The 18798-nt window shown below is 38.1% G+C and overlaps 1 protein-coding gene across 6 annotated transcripts in view; it reads left to right on the top strand.

Annotated features, from left to right (window-relative positions):
- The first annotated feature begins 200 nt into the window (after nucleotides 1–200).
- NUP35 (nucleoporin 35) overlaps nucleotides 201–18798 on the top strand; it is a 40708-nt gene continuing 22110 nt past the window's right edge. For 2 of the 6 annotated variants that reach the window (XM_078327195.1, XM_035304335.3), the window contains exons 1-4: nucleotides 201–282; nucleotides 10526–10696; nucleotides 12707–12834; nucleotides 16132–16189. In XM_078327195.1, coding sequence (XP_078183321.1) covers nucleotides 10537–10696; nucleotides 12707–12834; nucleotides 16132–16189 — 346 coding nt within the window. In that variant the 5' untranslated portion in view covers nucleotides 201–282; nucleotides 10526–10536. Of the gene's footprint in view, nucleotides 283–6287; nucleotides 6391–6517; nucleotides 6768–10525; nucleotides 10697–12706; nucleotides 12835–16131; nucleotides 16190–18798 lie in introns of those variants that run through there. The other 4 variants (XM_002749244.5, XM_008998590.5, XM_078327193.1 and 1 more) reach the window with 2 other exon arrangements.

Below are 18798 nucleotides of genomic sequence, written 5' to 3'. Positions count from 1 at the left end.
GGATTTTAAACTCCTGAGCTCAAGCAATCCTCCTGCTTCAGCCTGAGCCACCACACCCAGCCAGATCTCTACATCTTATACATCACAAAGAGTGTTTGCAGATCACTTGTCCTTGGTCCCTATAAAGTCATGGTTCCTCTGTGTGCTTATGTGACATCACTAACTGAATGGTAGCCCATGCTACATCAGGTGCTGAAGGTAGAGATGGTGAGAGCGTGAGTGATAAGATGCTCTCTTTCTGAAGATGACAAACTCCATCTTTTTTCTGAAGTCTTACTAAAGGTGGGAATCTTTTTTCTTCACTTCAATTTAATAAAATTATTTGTTTTTTTAATAGAATAAACTGAGAGTGGGTTTTTAAGAGCAACAAGTTGATTTTATATTTATATACAAATGCTGCATATTGTTAGACACTTAAAAATAGGTTGATGAATATTCAGTATGTATGACAGATACACAAGCAGTTTGGGTGTGAATATATTAAACTTATTGAAAAATTTTTTAAATATGAGATTTTTACATATTTCTGACTTTTTCAAAATTTCAGTTTAGAAGAAAGTTGAAATATAGCCCAGCTCTCTGTAGCCCTAGGTACTCCAAACTATTGTTTCAAGAGTCACATAGAGTTGTGATAGTTGGCAGTTTAGGGGGCAAGAACACTTGTACTCTTTCTGTTGCTCCCCTCCTAACTGGGCAGTTGTATTTATTAAGCATCTGCACCAACCTTTGTTGAAGAAAGGGCTCCCTACCTAAGTTTGATAATCAATGGTCTACAAAAATAGCATTTTGATCAAATCTGATGTCCTGGGAGGGAGGCATTTGGGGAACCCTGAATTCAGAACAGAAATAGGAAACAGGTTCCATTTGACAGTTTATTTAATATGTTTAGAATAGAAGGTAGAGAAAAAAGTATTGTAATCAAGAAAATACTCATGTACAGAGGAATATAGTGAACATACAATATTTCTAAATATTGCATGTTCACCATATCTGTAAACAGGTCTTTATTTTATGATAATAAGCACTTTTAATAGAATTAATGTGCAGTTATGATTTTTAAAATTGGCAAACATGCAAAATTGCATTAAATAAGTCATGTCAGATAATTATCCTTTGTTTAATGTTTATTTACAGCTTGTAATTAATGTTTAATCATTTTATTATCGGTGGTGGGAATCTGAGTTAGACAGCACCAAAATATCTTACCAGTGGCAAATCCATATGGGTCTGCAGCAACAATTCTTGCCTCCTCAGGAGAAAGAATTCAACTAAGGGGCATAGGGCAGAAGAGACCAAGGCAAGTTTCAGAGCAGGAGTGAAGGTTTATTAAAAAAAACTTTAGAGCAGGAATAAAAGGAAAGTAAAGTAAACTTACAAGAGTGTACTTCTTTGACCTTGGACTTCCCCATTTGACCTTAGACTCCCAGCACTTTGCATCCCTTTCCCCTTGATCCTCCCCTTGGAGTGGGCTGCCCCTTAGCACTCTGGAGGTGAGCATGCGCAGTGTGTTTACTGGAGTTGTACGCATGCTCACTAGAGGTGTTCTTCCCTTAACAGCTGAATGTTCCAGAGGTCCTAAACCAGTTAAACTCTTCCATTTTGCCTCTTAATATGCATGCCTGAGCCCAGTCTGCCAACTCCTGAGATCTTATTGGGAAGCTGCTGACCACCAGTTTTCTATTGGGAAACTGCCTTTCCCTGGGGCTGGCTGTAACCAGTTATTTTAAAGAGACACTTTAACAACAGTCTGACCATCACCTGATGGTTGCCTGACATTCTAATTGGGGCAGGGGGCGCCCTCTCTTGCCCTGTTTATGCTTGACTTGATACCTAATATAACCATTTATTTTTCAACATACATTCATTGAAAAGTGATGGAAATACAAAGTAGAAAAACTTATGGTTCCTGCCTCAAAAAAATCCATCTAGTGGGACTGGAAAGAAAACTTAAAAGACAAGTATTTAGAGCAAAGTGAGGTGCAGAGATAAGATGATTCACAGTTGGCATGGCTGGAGCAGGTTTCATGACAGAAAGAGGCTTGAGCTGCTACTTGAAAGCAACACAAGACTTTGCAAATTGGGTTGGAAAGCTAAGGGATGCTAGGCAGAGGGCTGATGTGAGCCAAAAATACAATGTGAAGAGCTGTTCACAAGAGAATGAGGTGTTTCAACAGGGAATAATGAGAGAATTGATTGGAGCAAATGGTTAGGGTGAGGAGGTGAAGAAAATTTTTAGCTTTTTGGGGGGCGGTCAGGGTACAGGGTCTTGCTCAGTAGCCTAGGCTGGAGTTCAGTAGCAGGATCCTAGCTCACTGCATCATGGAACTCCTGGACTCAAGTGATCCTCCTGCCTCAGCCTCCTGAGTAGTTGGGACGACAAGGTACTTGCCACCATGCCCTGGGATTTTATTTTTGAATTCAAGGTTCTCAGTTACCCCAAGGTGAAAGTAGGGTAACAATGTGTATTGCCTTTAGGGGTTCCTATGGAAGTTTCTAAAAGGGATGCTTCCACCCTCCCACTGTGAGAGATTCTGATTTTTTCCTTCTTTGCTGTCCAGTTGAGAATGTATATAGTATAATGAAGGATGTTACTAGATGACATGTGCTGCACTCTTGAGCCTTGTGGAGGCTGAAGGAAAGGAGGCTTCTGTAGAAAATAAAAACTCAGTGAGTGTTTTCAGACAGCTGGGTAATGTGTATGAAGAAGAAAGCTTTGGGCCAGGTGCAGTGGCTCATGCCTGTAATCCCAACACTTTGAGAGGCCAAGGCTGGCAATCACTTGAGGTCAGGAGTTTGAGACCAGCCTAGCTAACATGGTGAAATCTTGTCTCTACTAAAAGTACAAAAATTAGCCAGATGTGGTGGCATGGGCCTGTAGTCCCAGCTATTCGGGAAGCTGAGGCAGAAGAATTGCTTGAACCCAGGAGGCAGATGTTGCAGTGACCCAAGATTGAGCCACTGCCCTCTAGCCTGGATGACAGCATGAAACGCTGTCTCAAAAAAGCAAAGAACGTTTGGTTACTGGTGTGTTAGGCTTGGTGGGAGAAACTGAAGGCAAGGAGATGTGAAGAGTTGACTGCAATTGTATAGGAATTGAAGAGGCAGAAAGAATATCTGAATGTCTGATGGCAAGAATGTGAATGTCAGAAAAAGCAAAGTGGAACAGACACTGTACTAAGTAAGCATAACCACCTTTCAAAGTAGGTGTTGTTTCTATTTTACAAACAAAATCTAGATATCAAATACAAATCCAAGTTTTATAGGTTGTAGTGAGAGTTCGGCTCTGAATTCAGGTGTGTCTGACTCTAAATTCTGCTAACACACTATGCATTTAATTTTGAGTTTCTAAGAGGTGAACAGAAAAAGGGACAAAAGATGAGTTTGCTTTTGAGGTTTGATATACAGGTAGGTTGTCCAGCAAGCATCTGGAAAAGTGGCATTTGGCTTTAGAGATGTTGGGCATAGGTATTGAAAATTATTTGCATAGGTGTGACAACAATAAGGATTCCAAGGAGACCATTAAAAGTTGAAAAAGAAAAGAGAGATCAAAGGCTTGAACAACAATAATAATTCCAGGTTAGAAAGAAAATGGGTTCAATTATTGAAAAAGCAGAAAAGGAATAGGAAGTTATGAGAAGTAGAAAGGGTAGGATCACCAAAAATAAAACACTTGTACTAAGGAAAAGATCGTTGAAGCTGTTGGATACTGCAGATGTCAGCGAGGCAGGTCTAATTTGGCAATTAGAAAAAAAATAGTTGGAGTCAGTAGTTTCATTTCAGAAGAGCATGACAAAGAAGCCAATCTGTAATTAATTAAAAATCCCAATAGTAAAGATAGGGAAACAGATAATTTACTAAAATATATAGACATTTCTTTTGAGATCATGAAAAAAATGAAATGAGAGAGAAATTATCACATGGTAGGTAGGCCCAAGAATGAGATCTAGGGAGGGTTTCAATATTGGGCTTCTTTATAACTTGGTAAGGAAAGAGCCTGTTGAAAGGGTAAAAGATTGAAATGCAGGTAAAGAAAGGAAAATAACTTCCTTAATGGGAAAAAGTTATTAATTAAAAAAATAAAGAAAATAGTAATAACAGCTGTAATCACAAGAAAACTTGCATAAAATAAGTTAAAGGCCATTCTTAAATCCTCCAATATAGAAACCCTTTCCTCCACCATCTCTCCTGTTAATAGCTTGGTGCAAATCTTTTCCAATATTTTCCTTTATTTAAAAAAGCATCACTCTTCTCTGTCTTTCTCTGCATCTGTTCCTAAATAAACCTGTTACTAAATAAAAATAAAATGGTGCCATATATATATGCACATGTATTTATGTTTTCAAATAATGTTTTTTTTTTCCATTATATCTATCACAGAGATTTTTCTAGGCTAATATTTAGGGCTCACCCACATAGGTTAATATTTACACTCATATTAAATCCATCTAATTCATTTCAGCATGTGTATAGTGTTCTTTTGTTTGGCTAGATCATAATTTGTATATAAATTTCTTTTTTAAAAAAATCTATTTTTTATTTGTATAGAGGTGGAGTCTCATTATGTCTAAGACTCCCAGGCTCAATTGAGCTACCTATCTCAGCTTCCCAAAATGCTGAGATTACAGGTGTGAGCCACCACACCCAGCCTCAATGTGTATAGAAATTTCTTCACTGATGTACCTTTTTTGGTAGCTTAATTTTAAAAAGTGGATTGGTCTGTGCTGTGGGCTGAATAGTCCCCAAAGATGCTCACACACTAAGCTTTAGAACCTGTGAATGTTACCTTATATGGCAAAAAAGTATTTCGAAGATGCAATTATTAACTTAATCACATCTACTGGATATTGAAATAGGAAGATTATTCTGAATTTCCTGGGTGAGCCCTAAATGTAACCACAAGGCTATGTGATGGCAGAAGCTGAACAAAGCAGTGTCAGATAGATCAAAGATGCTGCATCTCTGGCTTTGAAAAAGCAGGAAGGTGGCACAAGCTAAGGGATATAAATAGGTTCTAAAAGCTAGAAAAAGCAAGGAAATAGATTGTCCCCTGGAACCTCCAGGAGAAAATAGTCCTTCTGATACCTTTATTTTAGCTCCACCATACTCATTTTGGATTTCTGGCCTCCAGAAGTATAAGAGATATATTTGTGCTGGTTTAGGTTACTGAGCTTGTGATACTCCGATATGACTTTGTCTGAACTTTATTACATCTGCAAAGATCCGACTTCCAAATAAGGTAATATTCATAAGTATTAGGGTTAGGAATTGAACATAACTTTTTTGGGGGACACAATTCAATTCACACACCCATTTTCAAAAAGTCAATTCAATCTGTGAGTGGTTTTAAAATCTGATTTCTGGGAACCTACCATTTAATCCTGGAATTGTTACTGCCTCATTCCAAAGACAAAATTCTTTCTGGATTTGAGATTTTAGGAGGTATCAGAAGAAATAGCTGAGCATGGGTGGATATTTTGGAAATAATTCTCGTGGTATGGAGCAGAGAATATCCCAGTTATACATATGTAGCGCATTATTTTATAAAAGTGATTGAGCAAAACTAAAGAACATATTTTTGAACACACATATGCAGAATATGTGTATTTGATCTACGTATGACCATGCCCTAAAGAAAAGCAGCAAAGTGAGGGGACATGGACCGGCAGGGATGGCACAGGCAGAAGCACGCAAGAGTCCACGGTGTGGAGTGTTCATGGGTGTTTATAATTATCCTCCATTCTTTACATGTGCACATATGCATTCATTAGCAATATTTTTGTATGCATTAATATGCAACAAAACAGCGTATTCGTTATGTATAATTGTCTATGTAATAAAAAATTTTAAAGAAATGGCATACAGATAGCAGAAAACATGCTTTGAGAAAAAAGCGTAATGCACTAGGCCCAGAAATTGACATTGGAAAGAGGCACCAACTGTTTTCATCAAGTTGACTTTTCCAGGTGTTACTCAGAAAAGCTGACCGATGAAAGCGCACTGGGCCAACTCACGCTAATTATGAAACCACGAGTAAAATAATCTGTACTTCTATGTAAGTCAAGTACCAGCAAATCAGGAAGCTCACAAAGGGACGAAAAACATTCCCAGAACCACAGCTCCCAGGCTGGTTCGCCACCTTCCCGGCGGAAAAAACCCCTTTCTCGGAAATTCCTAGTCAGCACAAAGACATTACCCTATTCCAAAATGGCTCCAGCGCCCACAACTTAAGTATAGCGCAAGTCCGGAAGTTACGCAACCCCATAAGGTAGCGCGCCTTTACAAGTGGGGAGAGTTTCCGCCATTTTTGAAAATTGGGAAGGTACTGGTTTTTAACTGTGGTTGCCGACGCAATGGCAGCCTTTGCCGTGGAACCCCAGGCGCCCGCGTTAGGTGAGTAAAAAACTGCTTTTCCTTGCTGGCTGTGCCATCCATGTTCTCGGCCTGGAAGCGGACAAGACTGAAATGCAGTCGCGGAGGGGGAACCCTTGGGTGCCCCCAAGTTCCTAGTCGGTCCCCTACTCGGTGCGTCGCCTCGGTACTACCAAGGCGGCGCCGGGAAGCTGTGGGCCCTGGGAGGGTGAAGAAAAGGCCGTCGGGCGGTGACTGACCTGTGTTTGTGCCCCCTCACGTCGGCCACGCCAGACTGGCCCGTACTTTAACTTCCTTCTAATACCTGAGAAGCAATGCTAGTAGCTGGATTCTCTCGTCCCCGGAAGCATCCCTGGGAGAAACTGACCGCGGTACACGTGGGTGGGCGGTGCCCTGAAGTGAGTGGGTACAGTCCACTGCTTCTTGAACTCTTTTGCTTCTAGTTCCTGTTTGGACTCCTCTTTTCCGGGCTTTGCAGAAGGAATCTGTTATTAATGGAAGCTTTAATTGTTACCATTTAGTCAACCAGATGGTTGGTAATCATTGAGATATTGGTCTTAATAGCAAGCTAGGAGTTCGCACGATATTTCTCGCCATTGTCTGGGGAAAGTATTATAGGAGGTGTTTTTCTCTAATAAGTCACGGTCTGAATTTTTAAAGATTTATTCCCATTATTCATTAAGGAGACTCGTTGAAATATGTCGTCTTTGAAAAAAATCTACCAATTAACAGCACGCGAGTTCCTTGTTTTCCTGCTGAGTTTTGCGACTTGTGAGAACCGTCGAAGATTTTGGAACAGAAAATAAACCGTCTTACTGTTACAGAGATTACCTGAAAGGTTATAATATTATGAGCTTGGAAAAGCAAGTGTGATATATATAGTGCAGAACTAGTCTTTTTAGATTTGAAGGGTATGTAATACTTGCCCTGTTTGGTGTAAAATACTTCCCTTTCGAGAATAGAGTAACTTGGCCGAGTGCGGTGGCTGACGCCTGTCATTCCCGCACTGGGAGGCCGAGGCGGATCACGACGTCGGGTGATCCACAGCATCCTGGCCAAAATGGGGAAACCCCCGTCTCTACTGAAAATACAAAAATTTACCTGGCGTGGTGGCTCGCGTCTGTAATCCCAGCTACTCGGGAGGCTGAGGCAGGAGAATCCCTTGAACCCGGGAGTGGGAGGCTGCAATGAGCCGAGATCGTGCCACTGCACTCCAGCCTGACGACAGAGCGAGAGGTCATGTCAAAAAAAAAAAAAAAAAAAAAAAAGAATAACTTGAATTACTTTAGTATGTCGTAAAAAACTAAATGCATAACGTCAATAATGCAGATACTCTGCATTAAAATTTATATACAGATATCGTCCTGATATTTAATATATTTTTAGAGATCAGAAAACTCTTCATTTCCAGTTACAAAGTTTTGTATTCAACAGAAACATTTTGGAGTGCCCATTATTGGGGTTACAAACGTGAATAAACCAATCCCTATATATTGCCTCTCCAGAAACCTGACATTAGCTAGTATTAATGATCAAGTCCACATTTCACAGATATTCCAGGTACCTACTGGTGTAGTAAAACTAAGTGTTGCCTTCAACAAACTGTGCTAGCTGAGTACGTATCTTTTAGGAGCACAGGCTGTGAAGTGGAATTGAGGACATGCGGCATCTTTTCCTTAAGTTTGCTTTAAGTGAAATTTAGCCTGAGGGGTGGTTAGTGAAGGTCCTAATTATGAACCCATGTGCCCTCCTTGCTTTCTGGTGCTTTCTTCTTTTCCTTCCTTATTCTCTCTCTCCCTCCTTCCCTCCCTTCCTCTCTTTTGAGACTGGGTCTTGCTCTGTCACCCGGGCTGGAGTGCAGTTGCGCAATCTCGGCTCATTGCAACCTCTGCCTCTGGGCTCAAGCGATCCTCCCACCTCAGCCTCCCAGTAGCTAGGACCACAGGCGTGTGCTACCACGCCCAGCTACTTTTTGTATTTTTGGTAGAGACAGGATTTCGCCATTTTGTCCAGACTGATCTTGACTGAGCTCAAGCGATCTGCCCGCCTCAGCCTCCCAAAGTGCTGGGATTACAGGCTTGAGCCTTCTACTGTGTCTGTATGTATCCAGATATATCAAAACTTTTCTTAAAACAATTCTTACTTTATGTTACCATATTTCTTTTTTCTTTTAGGGAGGGGGAGTGAATAGTGAATGTTATCAAAACTTTGCATTTAATATGGTATTCTAAATATCTGTTAAGAATATGCTTTTGTTTAGACTTTTGGTTTAATTTTAGTGGATGTTCTTAGGAAATATTTCTGTAGTGCCATGTAACATAGTAACTAGGACTTTATAAAATAATTACAATGTAATTAGAGTTTTAGTGTTTGCTTTATCCATTTACCGAATTTGCTTTTTCATCTTTTATACACTTGTATTGTTAATATCTAGGTGTAGTACAGTGGAAAATAAGAGGAAGAATAGTTGGCAGCTTTTGGATATCAAGAAACAGATTTTTAAGACTGTCTGGAAGTTAAGTAATAGTTAATAAAAAGCATACAAATAACGTAACAAACATTTGACCCTTTTGAGTGCCGTGAGTCACACTCAGGTGTGTCACCTAGTTGAAAATTATTTTCACAAGCAGAGATTGCAAATTCTACATTTATACTTTAATCATTCATTTTTTTCTATTATAAAATACTTGTAGAAAATAAGAATTTGTATTCATTGAGCACCTAACTGTGTATCAGGCACCAGGTCAAGTGCTATACTTGCTATACTTGTAACAATAGCTCTGTAAGTAGATGCTAGCTATGCTTAATCCCTTTTGCTGAGAGAACCTGAACCCCTATCTTTGACATTGTTTTCCTTATTCTGCTATTTTGCTCTGAATTTAGAATTACATAGCTCGCTCATCTTCGTAAGGGAAACAATATCTTCTCTGTAGATTGGGATAATTTTTGTATCAACAATTGTGAAGTTTCAGTTGTCTCTATAAATTGGCTTTATATTAGGGAGATATTTAGTGATTTTATTTTTTTTTATTTTAGAGATAAGGTTTTACTGTGTTGCTCAGGCTGGTCTTGAACTCCTAAGCTCAAATAATCCTCCTGCCTTGGCCTCCCAAGGTGATGGGGTAGGATTACATAGGATTACAGATGAGAGTCACCACGACCGGCTGTGTTTATTCTTGATGTGAAATAATGATTAAAAAACGATCCAAAAGTAAGTTTTTCAACTCTTCTCAGCATGTTTCTGAGTTAGGGTGCTAGTTATCACTGTTATTTCATAAGTGCTCTAATATGTGCATGGTTACAGTTTTATCACAATAATAATGCACTTTTTATGGGGAAGAAAAAGAGACAATTTATTAAGCTAAAACCATTGTGTTTAGTATGCTAAGACTTTGTGTAAGTAGTACAGCCTAGCCTTGTTTTCAGTTGATACATAGTTGCAGGGCTGGTCACACCGGTTGTAGTGGCTCACAGCTGTGATACCAGCACTTTGGGAGGCCAAGACAGGCAGATCATCTGAGGTGAGGAGTTCAAGACCAGCCTGACCAATATGGTGAAACCCTGTCTTAATAAAAAAAAAAAAAAAAAAGGATTCGGAAATGGAAAGAAGTTATTAGTGTGATTTTTAAACACTGAAATAATGTAAACAAAAATAGCTGTTAACTAACAGATTAGTATTGTGCTGCCAGTCATGGTGGCTTTACGCCTTTAATCCCAGCATTTTGGGGGGCCAAGGCTGGTGGAACACCTGAGCTCAGGACCAGCCTGGGCAACGTGGTGAAACCCCATCTCTACAAAAAATACAAAAATTAGCTGGGCATGGTGGCTCAGGCCTGTAGACTCAGCTATTGAGAGGCTGAGGAGGGAGGATCATTTGAGCCTAGGAGGTGGAGGTTGCAGTGAGCTGAGATTGCGCCACCGCACTCCAGCCTGGGTGACAAAGCAAGCCTCTGTATTTAAAAGAAAAAATGTGATTACAAGATAGCTTTACTTTTTTCTAGAAATAATTTTTGTTGGTTTTTAAAAAATAAATGCAACTATAGTTCTATTATATCTAGAAGTTTTGATTAAAGTTTAAAAATTATGCTAGATTCTTGCGTGTTTCTATCAAATATTGTACCAGAAAAGTCCTTAATTTATTTTTTGATTTGTGTAGGATCTGAACCAATGATGCTGGGTTCACCCACATCTCCAAAGCCAGGAGTTAATGCCCAGTTCTTACCTGGATTTTTAATGGGGGATTTGCCAGCTCCAGTGACTCCACAACCTCGATCAATTAGTGGCCCTTCAGTAGGAGTAATGGAAATGAGATCACCTTTACTTGCAGGTAGGTGAATTCCTTAAAATAATCTTATAGTACTATCAGTAGACATGCTAGATACAGGGGTGTCCAATCTGTTGGCTTCCCTGGACTACACGGGAAGAAGAATTGTGTGGGCCACACATAAAATAGAGTAACTCTAATAATAGCTGATGATCTAAAAAAAAAGAAAAACAAAATGCCAAAAAAATCTCACAATGTTTTAAGAAAGTTTACCAATTTGTGTTGGGCCGCATTCAGAGCCATTCTGGGCTTCATGGGGCATTCAAGCCACAGGTGGGACAAGCTTGTGCTAGAATTTTAAAAAGTATAATGGTGCAGCATTCACCCTCATCAATACAATCATTGATTTTTTTTTTTTAATTCAGCAATGCCTCTATTATAAAACAAAGGTTTTATTTTAAGCCTCTTGGAGTGAAGGTATAAGCAGTACAAGCTATAATAATTTCTAAACTACTAAGATGTATTCTGTTTTATTTATTCTAAGATGCCTTTACATGTAAAACTCAGCATTATTTTAAGTACCACCAGGAAAGATAACCCTAAATATGACACAATGCTAAGATGCCATTTTTTTGTAAAATTCCTGTTTTGGGATGTCAGACTATGGTCAGGGAAGAGTGCCTCTTAGAGTTGATGAAATGCCATCATTTAGCTTCAGCTGAATTCGTTTAAAGTTACCCATCTTAGGATACAAGAATAGGAAATAATCGGTCAAAAGAAGTGTAACTTGAAGATGTAGATATGAATTCTGCCTTTACTCTTAGTTGAATTGAAATTCTCATATACAGCATGTTTAATGAAAGTACTGAGTTTTTTTTACACAGAATTTGAGATTGTTAGGGCAAAGTATTGTAATGTTAATGAAGCTTGTATTTAAAATTTCAGAATTCCTATAGCAAAGAAATGTTTTAAAAAATAGCTTCGAAGTTTTAATTGAGTAGTGAGAATTAGCTACAGAAGTGGTTGAATTCTAATTGTGAGCTAATATCCTTTAGTAGATGTTTAAATGAAAATTCTTCTTACCTTAATTGTCCCTTAAAGTATTTTTGCTTTAAAATGGTTTATTATTATTTAGGATTTATCAGGGAAAATTATGAATTATATTTGAAGTAATTCACTTTACATTAAACATTAAATTTCAAATGTATTATTTTATTATGGTAATCAACATATATTGATTGCTTATGAGCCTGGCAGCATGCTGATCCTTCTTTTGTCATTCTTAAAGGGTAGGTAAAAGTATCCCCATTTTTCAAAAGAGGAAACTGAGGCTGAATGCAATAAATAATTTGCTGAAGCTCACTTGCTAGTGAGAGCATTATAAACCCCAGGTCAGTCTTATTCCATGGACTGTGCTTTAAATAGCTTAAGCTCTACTGTCCTGGCTCAGACATTAGTCTTATAGATGGTCTGGGCTGCATCGCTATTTGGCATTGCATGTTCTCTGATTGATAAAGACATCTTTATGTCACTGAAGTTGGTCCTTTTACTCTGTCTTCGTTATGTACTTAAATATTTTCTACTGTGAGAAATATGAATGGGATCTTCTTAATCTAGATAGTCATATTCCACATTAGGGAATTATATTTATTCTGGAATCCAGACTGGAGCTGTTTAATACCTACTTTAAAGTGAGAAATGAGATCAAGTTTTGTATTTAAATGTTAAACATTTTGTAGAGAGAGCAAAAGTTACGTGTTTTCTAAAAACTAAGATTTTCATTAACTACTTAACTCTGAATCCTTTTATTCAAAGTGCAGTCTGTGGATCAGCAGCATTGGCATCACCTGGGAGCTTGTTAGAACTTTATAATCTCAGGCTTCACTCTACACCTTCTGAATTAGAGCCTGAATTTTAACAAGATCCCTAGATGACTCTTCAACATATTAAAGTTTGAATAGAATAGGAGACAGAATTTTAAGTCAGTATTTGAAATATACAAATTTTAAAAATCTTACCAAAAAGATAGAAGAATCCTTTGTTTTCTCACCCTTTTTTTTTTGTACACTGTAGGTGGGTCACCACCACAACCAGTTGTACCAGCTCATAAAGATAAAAGTGGCGCTCCACCAGTTAGAAGTATATATGATGACATTTCTAGCCCAGGACTTGGATCAACACCTTTAACTTCAAGAAGACAGGTAATATAAATACCCTCATCATCCACAATGAATAAGGTCATGTTTTTATGTGACTATTCTGTGAGGGTCAATACTTTGAAATGTTTCCCTGACGTCTACTTTAATGTAACTGTGTTGCACAGAATAAGCATTAAACACATTTATCATAGAATCTACAATTCTGTTGATCATGATCTGTACTTAATTAACAGTGTAAAACTCTAGATTGTTTTCTCTCATAGGTAATTCTCAGGTTTTTACAGATATGCCTTATCCATCTGCCCATGCCTCCAGCCTACTTAATATACATGTAGAATGTGGTTATAGTTTAAGTCATAAAGTTTAATGTTTAGTATTTAAAAATTATGTGAAAGAACAAATGAAAATTTAGAGTTTCATCTAGATGTAGGGCACTTGTCAGCTGAGAAGTAGTATGGACTTCTCTTTATTTTCTTCTTTCTTTAGGGTCCCCAACAGGGTCCTGCTCTGTTGCCCAGGTTAGAGTGCAGTGGCACAGTCATAACTCTCTAGCCTGAACTCTTGGGTTCAACCAATCCTCCTCCCTCAGCTGTCCTATTAGTTGGGATATAGGCATGTGCTGCTATACCTGGCTAATTGTATTATTTTTTGTAGAGACGAGGTCTTGCTCTCCTGGCTTCAAGTGATCCTTCTACCTTGACCTCTCAAAGCGCTAGATAATAAGTGTGAGCCACTGTGCCTGGCCGACTTTCTTTTAAGTAGAAAATTTAGTAGCTTCACAGACACAAGTATTCTTTCCTATTATTATTGTGCTTAGTAGGACATGCAAACAAAGTTTATCAACTGAATTGATAAGTTTTTTTATATAAAGATATGTCTGCTCTTTACCTTAGATATATGTTTTATGCCTTTCCCTAAATCATATTTAGTAAGGTTGTTTGAGAGTTGAAGAATACTAGAAAGGATTTTTCAGTGGATTTGTGATATTTTTAGGCTTGACATATCTGGCATACTAGGCTTACTTGTCAAGTAAGGCAAAATTCGTTCACTGTGTTAAATAGATTACTGTTTCTTTCCAACACTTCTAGACCTGCCTTCTTGTTCAAAAGTAGCCACTAGCTAAGTGTGGCTATTAATATTTGAAATATAGCTAGTCTTAATTGAGATATACTTTTAGTGTAAAATACACACCAGAGTTTGAAGACTTAGAAAGAATGTAAGGTATCTTATTAATTTATTTTTATTTTTTATTTTTTGAGACAAAGTCTTGCTCTGTCACCCAGGCTGGAGTGCAGTGGCATGATCTTGGCTCACTACAACCTCTACCTTCTGGGTTCAAGCAATTCTCTGCCTCAGCCTCCTGAGTAGCTGGGATTATAGGCGCCCACCAGCATACCTGGCTAATTTTTGTGTTTTTAGTAGAAATGGGGGTGGATCACCATCTTGGCCAGTCTGGCCTCGAACTCTTGACCTATGATCCACCTGCCTTGGCCTCCCAGAGGGCTGGGATTATAGGCGTGAGCCACCGAACCTGGCCTCTTATTAATTTTTAAACGTTGATTACATATTGAAATGATAATGATAATGTCTTGGATGTGTTCAGCTAGATAAACTATTACTAAATTGCACCTGTTTGTACTTTTTAAATATGCCTACTAGAAAATGTAAAATTACATGTATTTGTTGTTTCTAATGGATAGATATCCTGGTCTGGGATGGTATTTTAAAGGCTGATAAGTAAAGCTTGTGTTTAGTTTGGTATGAGGGCTGGGCGTGTTGGTGCATGCCTGTAATCCCAGTAATTTGAAAAGCTGAGGTGGGCGATTGCTTGATTTTATGTATTTTTATTTGATATTATTTTTTGAAACAGGATCTTGCTCTATCACCCAGGCTGGAGTGCAGTGGCATGCTCATGCCCTACTGTAGCCTTGACCTCCTGGGCTCAAGTGATCCTCCCACCTCAGCTCCCTAGTAGCTGGTACTACAGACTTGCGCCACCATGCCTGGCTAATTTTTGTGTTTTTTGTAGAGATGGGATTTGTCCTGTTGTCCAGGCTGGTCTTGAACTCCTGAGCTCAAGTAATCCACCTCCCTTGGCCTCCCAAAGTGCTGGGATTATAGGTGTGAGCTTGGGCAGATCACTTGAGCCCATGAGGTTGAGATCAGCCTGGCTACATGGCGAAACTCTTTCTCTACTAAAAATACAAAACAACAACAAAAAAAGCCAAACCTGAATGAGTGTGGTGATGTGTAGTCCCAGCTACTCAGAAGGCTGAGATGATTCCTTGAGCTCAAGCTGCAGTAAGCTGTGATCATATTACTACACTCAGCCTGGGTGACAGAGTAAGACTGTCTCAAAAATAAATAATAAAAATTTAAAAATTGTTATGAGAGCCACTGGCTCCTAAATTTGTGCAAGTTTTCATTACTTTTCCAATGATACAGATAAAGGCTTACAGTTATTGCTATATTCAAAATGTTTGAAAGACTCATGGGTCATAATTTATAGAGAATGTTTTTGATTTGAAAGTTGGTAAGAATATTATTGCTAAATTAGAGGCCAAATTAGTTATGCCCCCTGGACTTTGCTCAACCTTTTCCTAATCATGAAAGAATTGGCATTAATAATTGAATAATAAATTTTATCTCTCTCCTAACATTCTCTTAGCATTTAGTTCTGGTTGCTAGATGAAGCTATTTTAGATTTCCTTAGTTTAATTAGAATCTGTTTTAAAAAATCTTTATTGAGTTCTAGAGAGAGTCTGTTCTCATTTATTGATTAGATGTTGTCTTTGTTTTAGAAGGATTTTTAACTGTTTTAATCCTTAATTTTCTTATATTTTAAGGGACTAAAATGGATAATTTACCAGTTTTGGAACTTTCTACTGGTAGTGGTAGGGATATGCTGTCTTTTATTGTTTAGACTGATTTGAATCTATCATATTTCATGGTTTCTAAGCATCTTTGAAAATCAGATTCTGTCACCCTTCTGTTTTTCTGTGTGAATTTGGGTCATTTTAAAAGCTACCATTATCTCTGTTATTTTACTTATTATACATTAGAAACTAAAACAAATAGTTACTGTGTCACCTTTTATAGAAGATAATGTCTTTTTTTAAAAACGTATGACTTTTCTTATTTTAAACAAATACTAAGGGGTCTAGTATATTTTAGGTTAATACTGTTACATGGAAAAAAGAGTGCCTTGTACTGTGAGCTAATTAGAGGCACCTCCAGCACCTGATAAAAATTCAGTTATCCATTTAATGAAGCCTTTTAACACTTACAGTATTTATGTTTTGCATTTTTACCATAACACTTTCTTCTGTTTTTGTGTAGCCAAACATTTCAGTAATGCAAAGTCCTCTGGTTGGAGTTACGTCTACTCCTGGGACAGGTAAGTGATTTTTTTTTTTTTTTGAGGCAGGGTCTGGCTCTGTTACCCAGGCTGGAGTGCAGTGGTGTGAACATGGGCTTAACCACTCTGTCTAACACCAAAGACTTCTCTATTTGAGTGAAAATAATATAAGACGTTTGTTGGTAGTTGCCAAAATTTTTTATTTTATATTTCAAACTTGGAGATTTTCTGAAATCTCCATAACTACTTTCAGGAAGGAAATACTTTGTGTATTGATTCTTTTCTAAATCAGATCACCCCAAAGGTATGATGGGGTGAATATTCAGAATTTTTTTTTTTTTAATGATATTCTTAATAGATGTTTGAAGTGTTTCCTTAGTTATTACAACTTGTCAATAAAAAAGCTGTTGCAATTGGACCGAAAAGGAATAGTGAAGACACTGAATAATGAAGGTGTTTTGAGAGATGTTAATGCATAGTTCTAAATCTAAATGCCATTGAGTAGAAGCAACTACTGATTATATACCTAGTTTTTCTTTAAGATTAATGGCTTTTTAATCATCATGATCATCATCATTATCCTTAGCACAGTTCTTCATATGTAGTCAGATGTGTATATGTAGTCAGATGTGTATAATTCCATTGAATATTTATTCAACAAATATTTGAGCACCTCACTATGTACTCTGGGAAATAGTAAACAAAGATAATCCCTGCTTTTATGCAACTTACATTGATTTGCAGAAATTACATTTATAAACAAAACAAGTAATTTATAAAGTTTGTTAGAAGGTAATGCATTTCGTGGAGGAAAAAATTAAGCAGCAAAGGGGAAAAGGGAGTGAAGACTTAGAGTTTTAAATAGGGTAATGTATTAGTTTTCTGTTGCTGCCATAACTACCACAAACGTAAAAGTGGCTTAAACAATACAAAATTCATTATCTTACATTTCTGGAGGTCGGAAGTTTGAAATGGGTCTCGGTGGGCTAAAATCTAGGCATTGGTGGGGCTGTGTTCATTTATAGAGGCTCTAGGCAATAATCTGTTTTCTTTCCTTTTCCATTTCAAGAGGCTGCTTACATTTCTTGGCTTTTTCTCTTCCTCCATCTTCACAGTCACCAACTTTATAACTCTTTGATCGTTCTTCTCTAGTCACGTCTCCCTCTCTCTTTTAAAGATGCTTGTGAATACATTGGGCCCTTTTAGATAATCTAGGATAATCTTTGTATGTTAAGGTCAGTTGATTAGCAGCCTTAATTCTACCTGCAACCTTAATCCCTGTACAGGTTCCAGGGATTAGGTCGTGAGCATTGTTTGGGGACCTACCCAAATTATTCCACCTACCACTGACAGTTAGGAGGCAAGTAAAATTTACTCAAAAGCCTGTAAGTGAGAGAGGCAGGGAATAGTAGTCCAGTTGGGGGGAACAGCAAGCACAAAGGTCCTGAGGTAGGAGTATGTCTGGCGTGTTCAAGGAAGAATAAGTGGTGAGTGTGACTGAAATAGAATAAGTGAGCGGGAGAATAGTAGAAAATGAGGTCAGAGAGGAGAGGTAATGGGGACAAACGTATTACAGGGCCTTGTAGGTTATTGTAATAATTGGTATTTACCCAGAAAATGTAGAAGACAATAAGGCCGAGACTGTTGCTGGCTTCAAATAATTTGGGAGTAAAAATTAGCCTAGAAGCAAGACAAGTTAAGAGGCTACTTGTAGCAACTAGGGAGAGATGATAGTGACAAAAAGAAGGCAGACAAAAGGAAAAGAAAGCAATAAGAGGAAAAGATGGAACATGGGAAACAATAGCAAGACAGTAGATTTTAATCTAAGCAAATCAGGCCAGACGTAGTGGAATGTGCAGCTACTCGAGAGGCTGAGGCAGGAGGATCACTTGAACTCAGGAATTCAAGGCTGCAGTGAGCTGATTTTTGTCACTGCACTCCAGCCCGGGTGACAGAACAAGACCCTATCTCTAAGAAAAGTAAATAAATGAATTTTTTTTTTAAAAGGAAAAAACCTAACCAAATTAATAATTACATAAAATGTATTAAATACTCTGGGCAAGACCGGTGTTGTCGTCAGAATGGATAACAAAAGGAATACCCAATACAAATTAGATTCTTTGAATCCTCCAAGTCTGAATTTCTTCAGGCAGTCTGTGAGCCCTCATTGGTAGTGTCTTTAAAGTCTAGATTTCTAGTAGAGTGTTATTCAAGGCAACGTAGGCATTTTCTATCACGATGCTCAGAATTCTTCCAGCCTCTACCCACTGCCTGATTTCTAGAGCCATTTCCACATTTTTAGCTGTGTGTTAACAGCAGTACCTGACTTGTGGTACCAGAATCTGTATTGTGTTTCTGTAGTTGCCATAACAAATTACCACAAACTTAGTGGTTTAAAACCACACATGTATTGTCTTCTAGTTTCTAGAGATCAGATATCTGGGCCTTTGCTTAGAGCTCAGGTGTCAGCAGTGCTGTGTTTCTCTCTGGAGGCCCTGGGTATGAATCTGCTTTCACGCTCCTTCAAATTGTTGGCAGAATTTAGTTCCATGTGGTTATAGGAATGAATAAGGTCCCTCTTTCCTTGCTGGCTGTTACCTTAAGGTTCTTAACTAACTTTTAGAGGCTGCCCTCATTCCTTGGCTCAT

Source organism: Callithrix jacchus, chromosome 6, assembly GCF_049354715.1.
Source record: "Callithrix jacchus isolate 240 chromosome 6, calJac240_pri, whole genome shotgun sequence".
Taxonomy (NCBI): domain Eukaryota; kingdom Metazoa; phylum Chordata; class Mammalia; order Primates; family Cebidae; genus Callithrix; species Callithrix jacchus.
The sequence above is the reverse complement of the archived record's forward strand: the minus strand, read 5'-3'. Positions and strand labels throughout refer to the sequence as shown.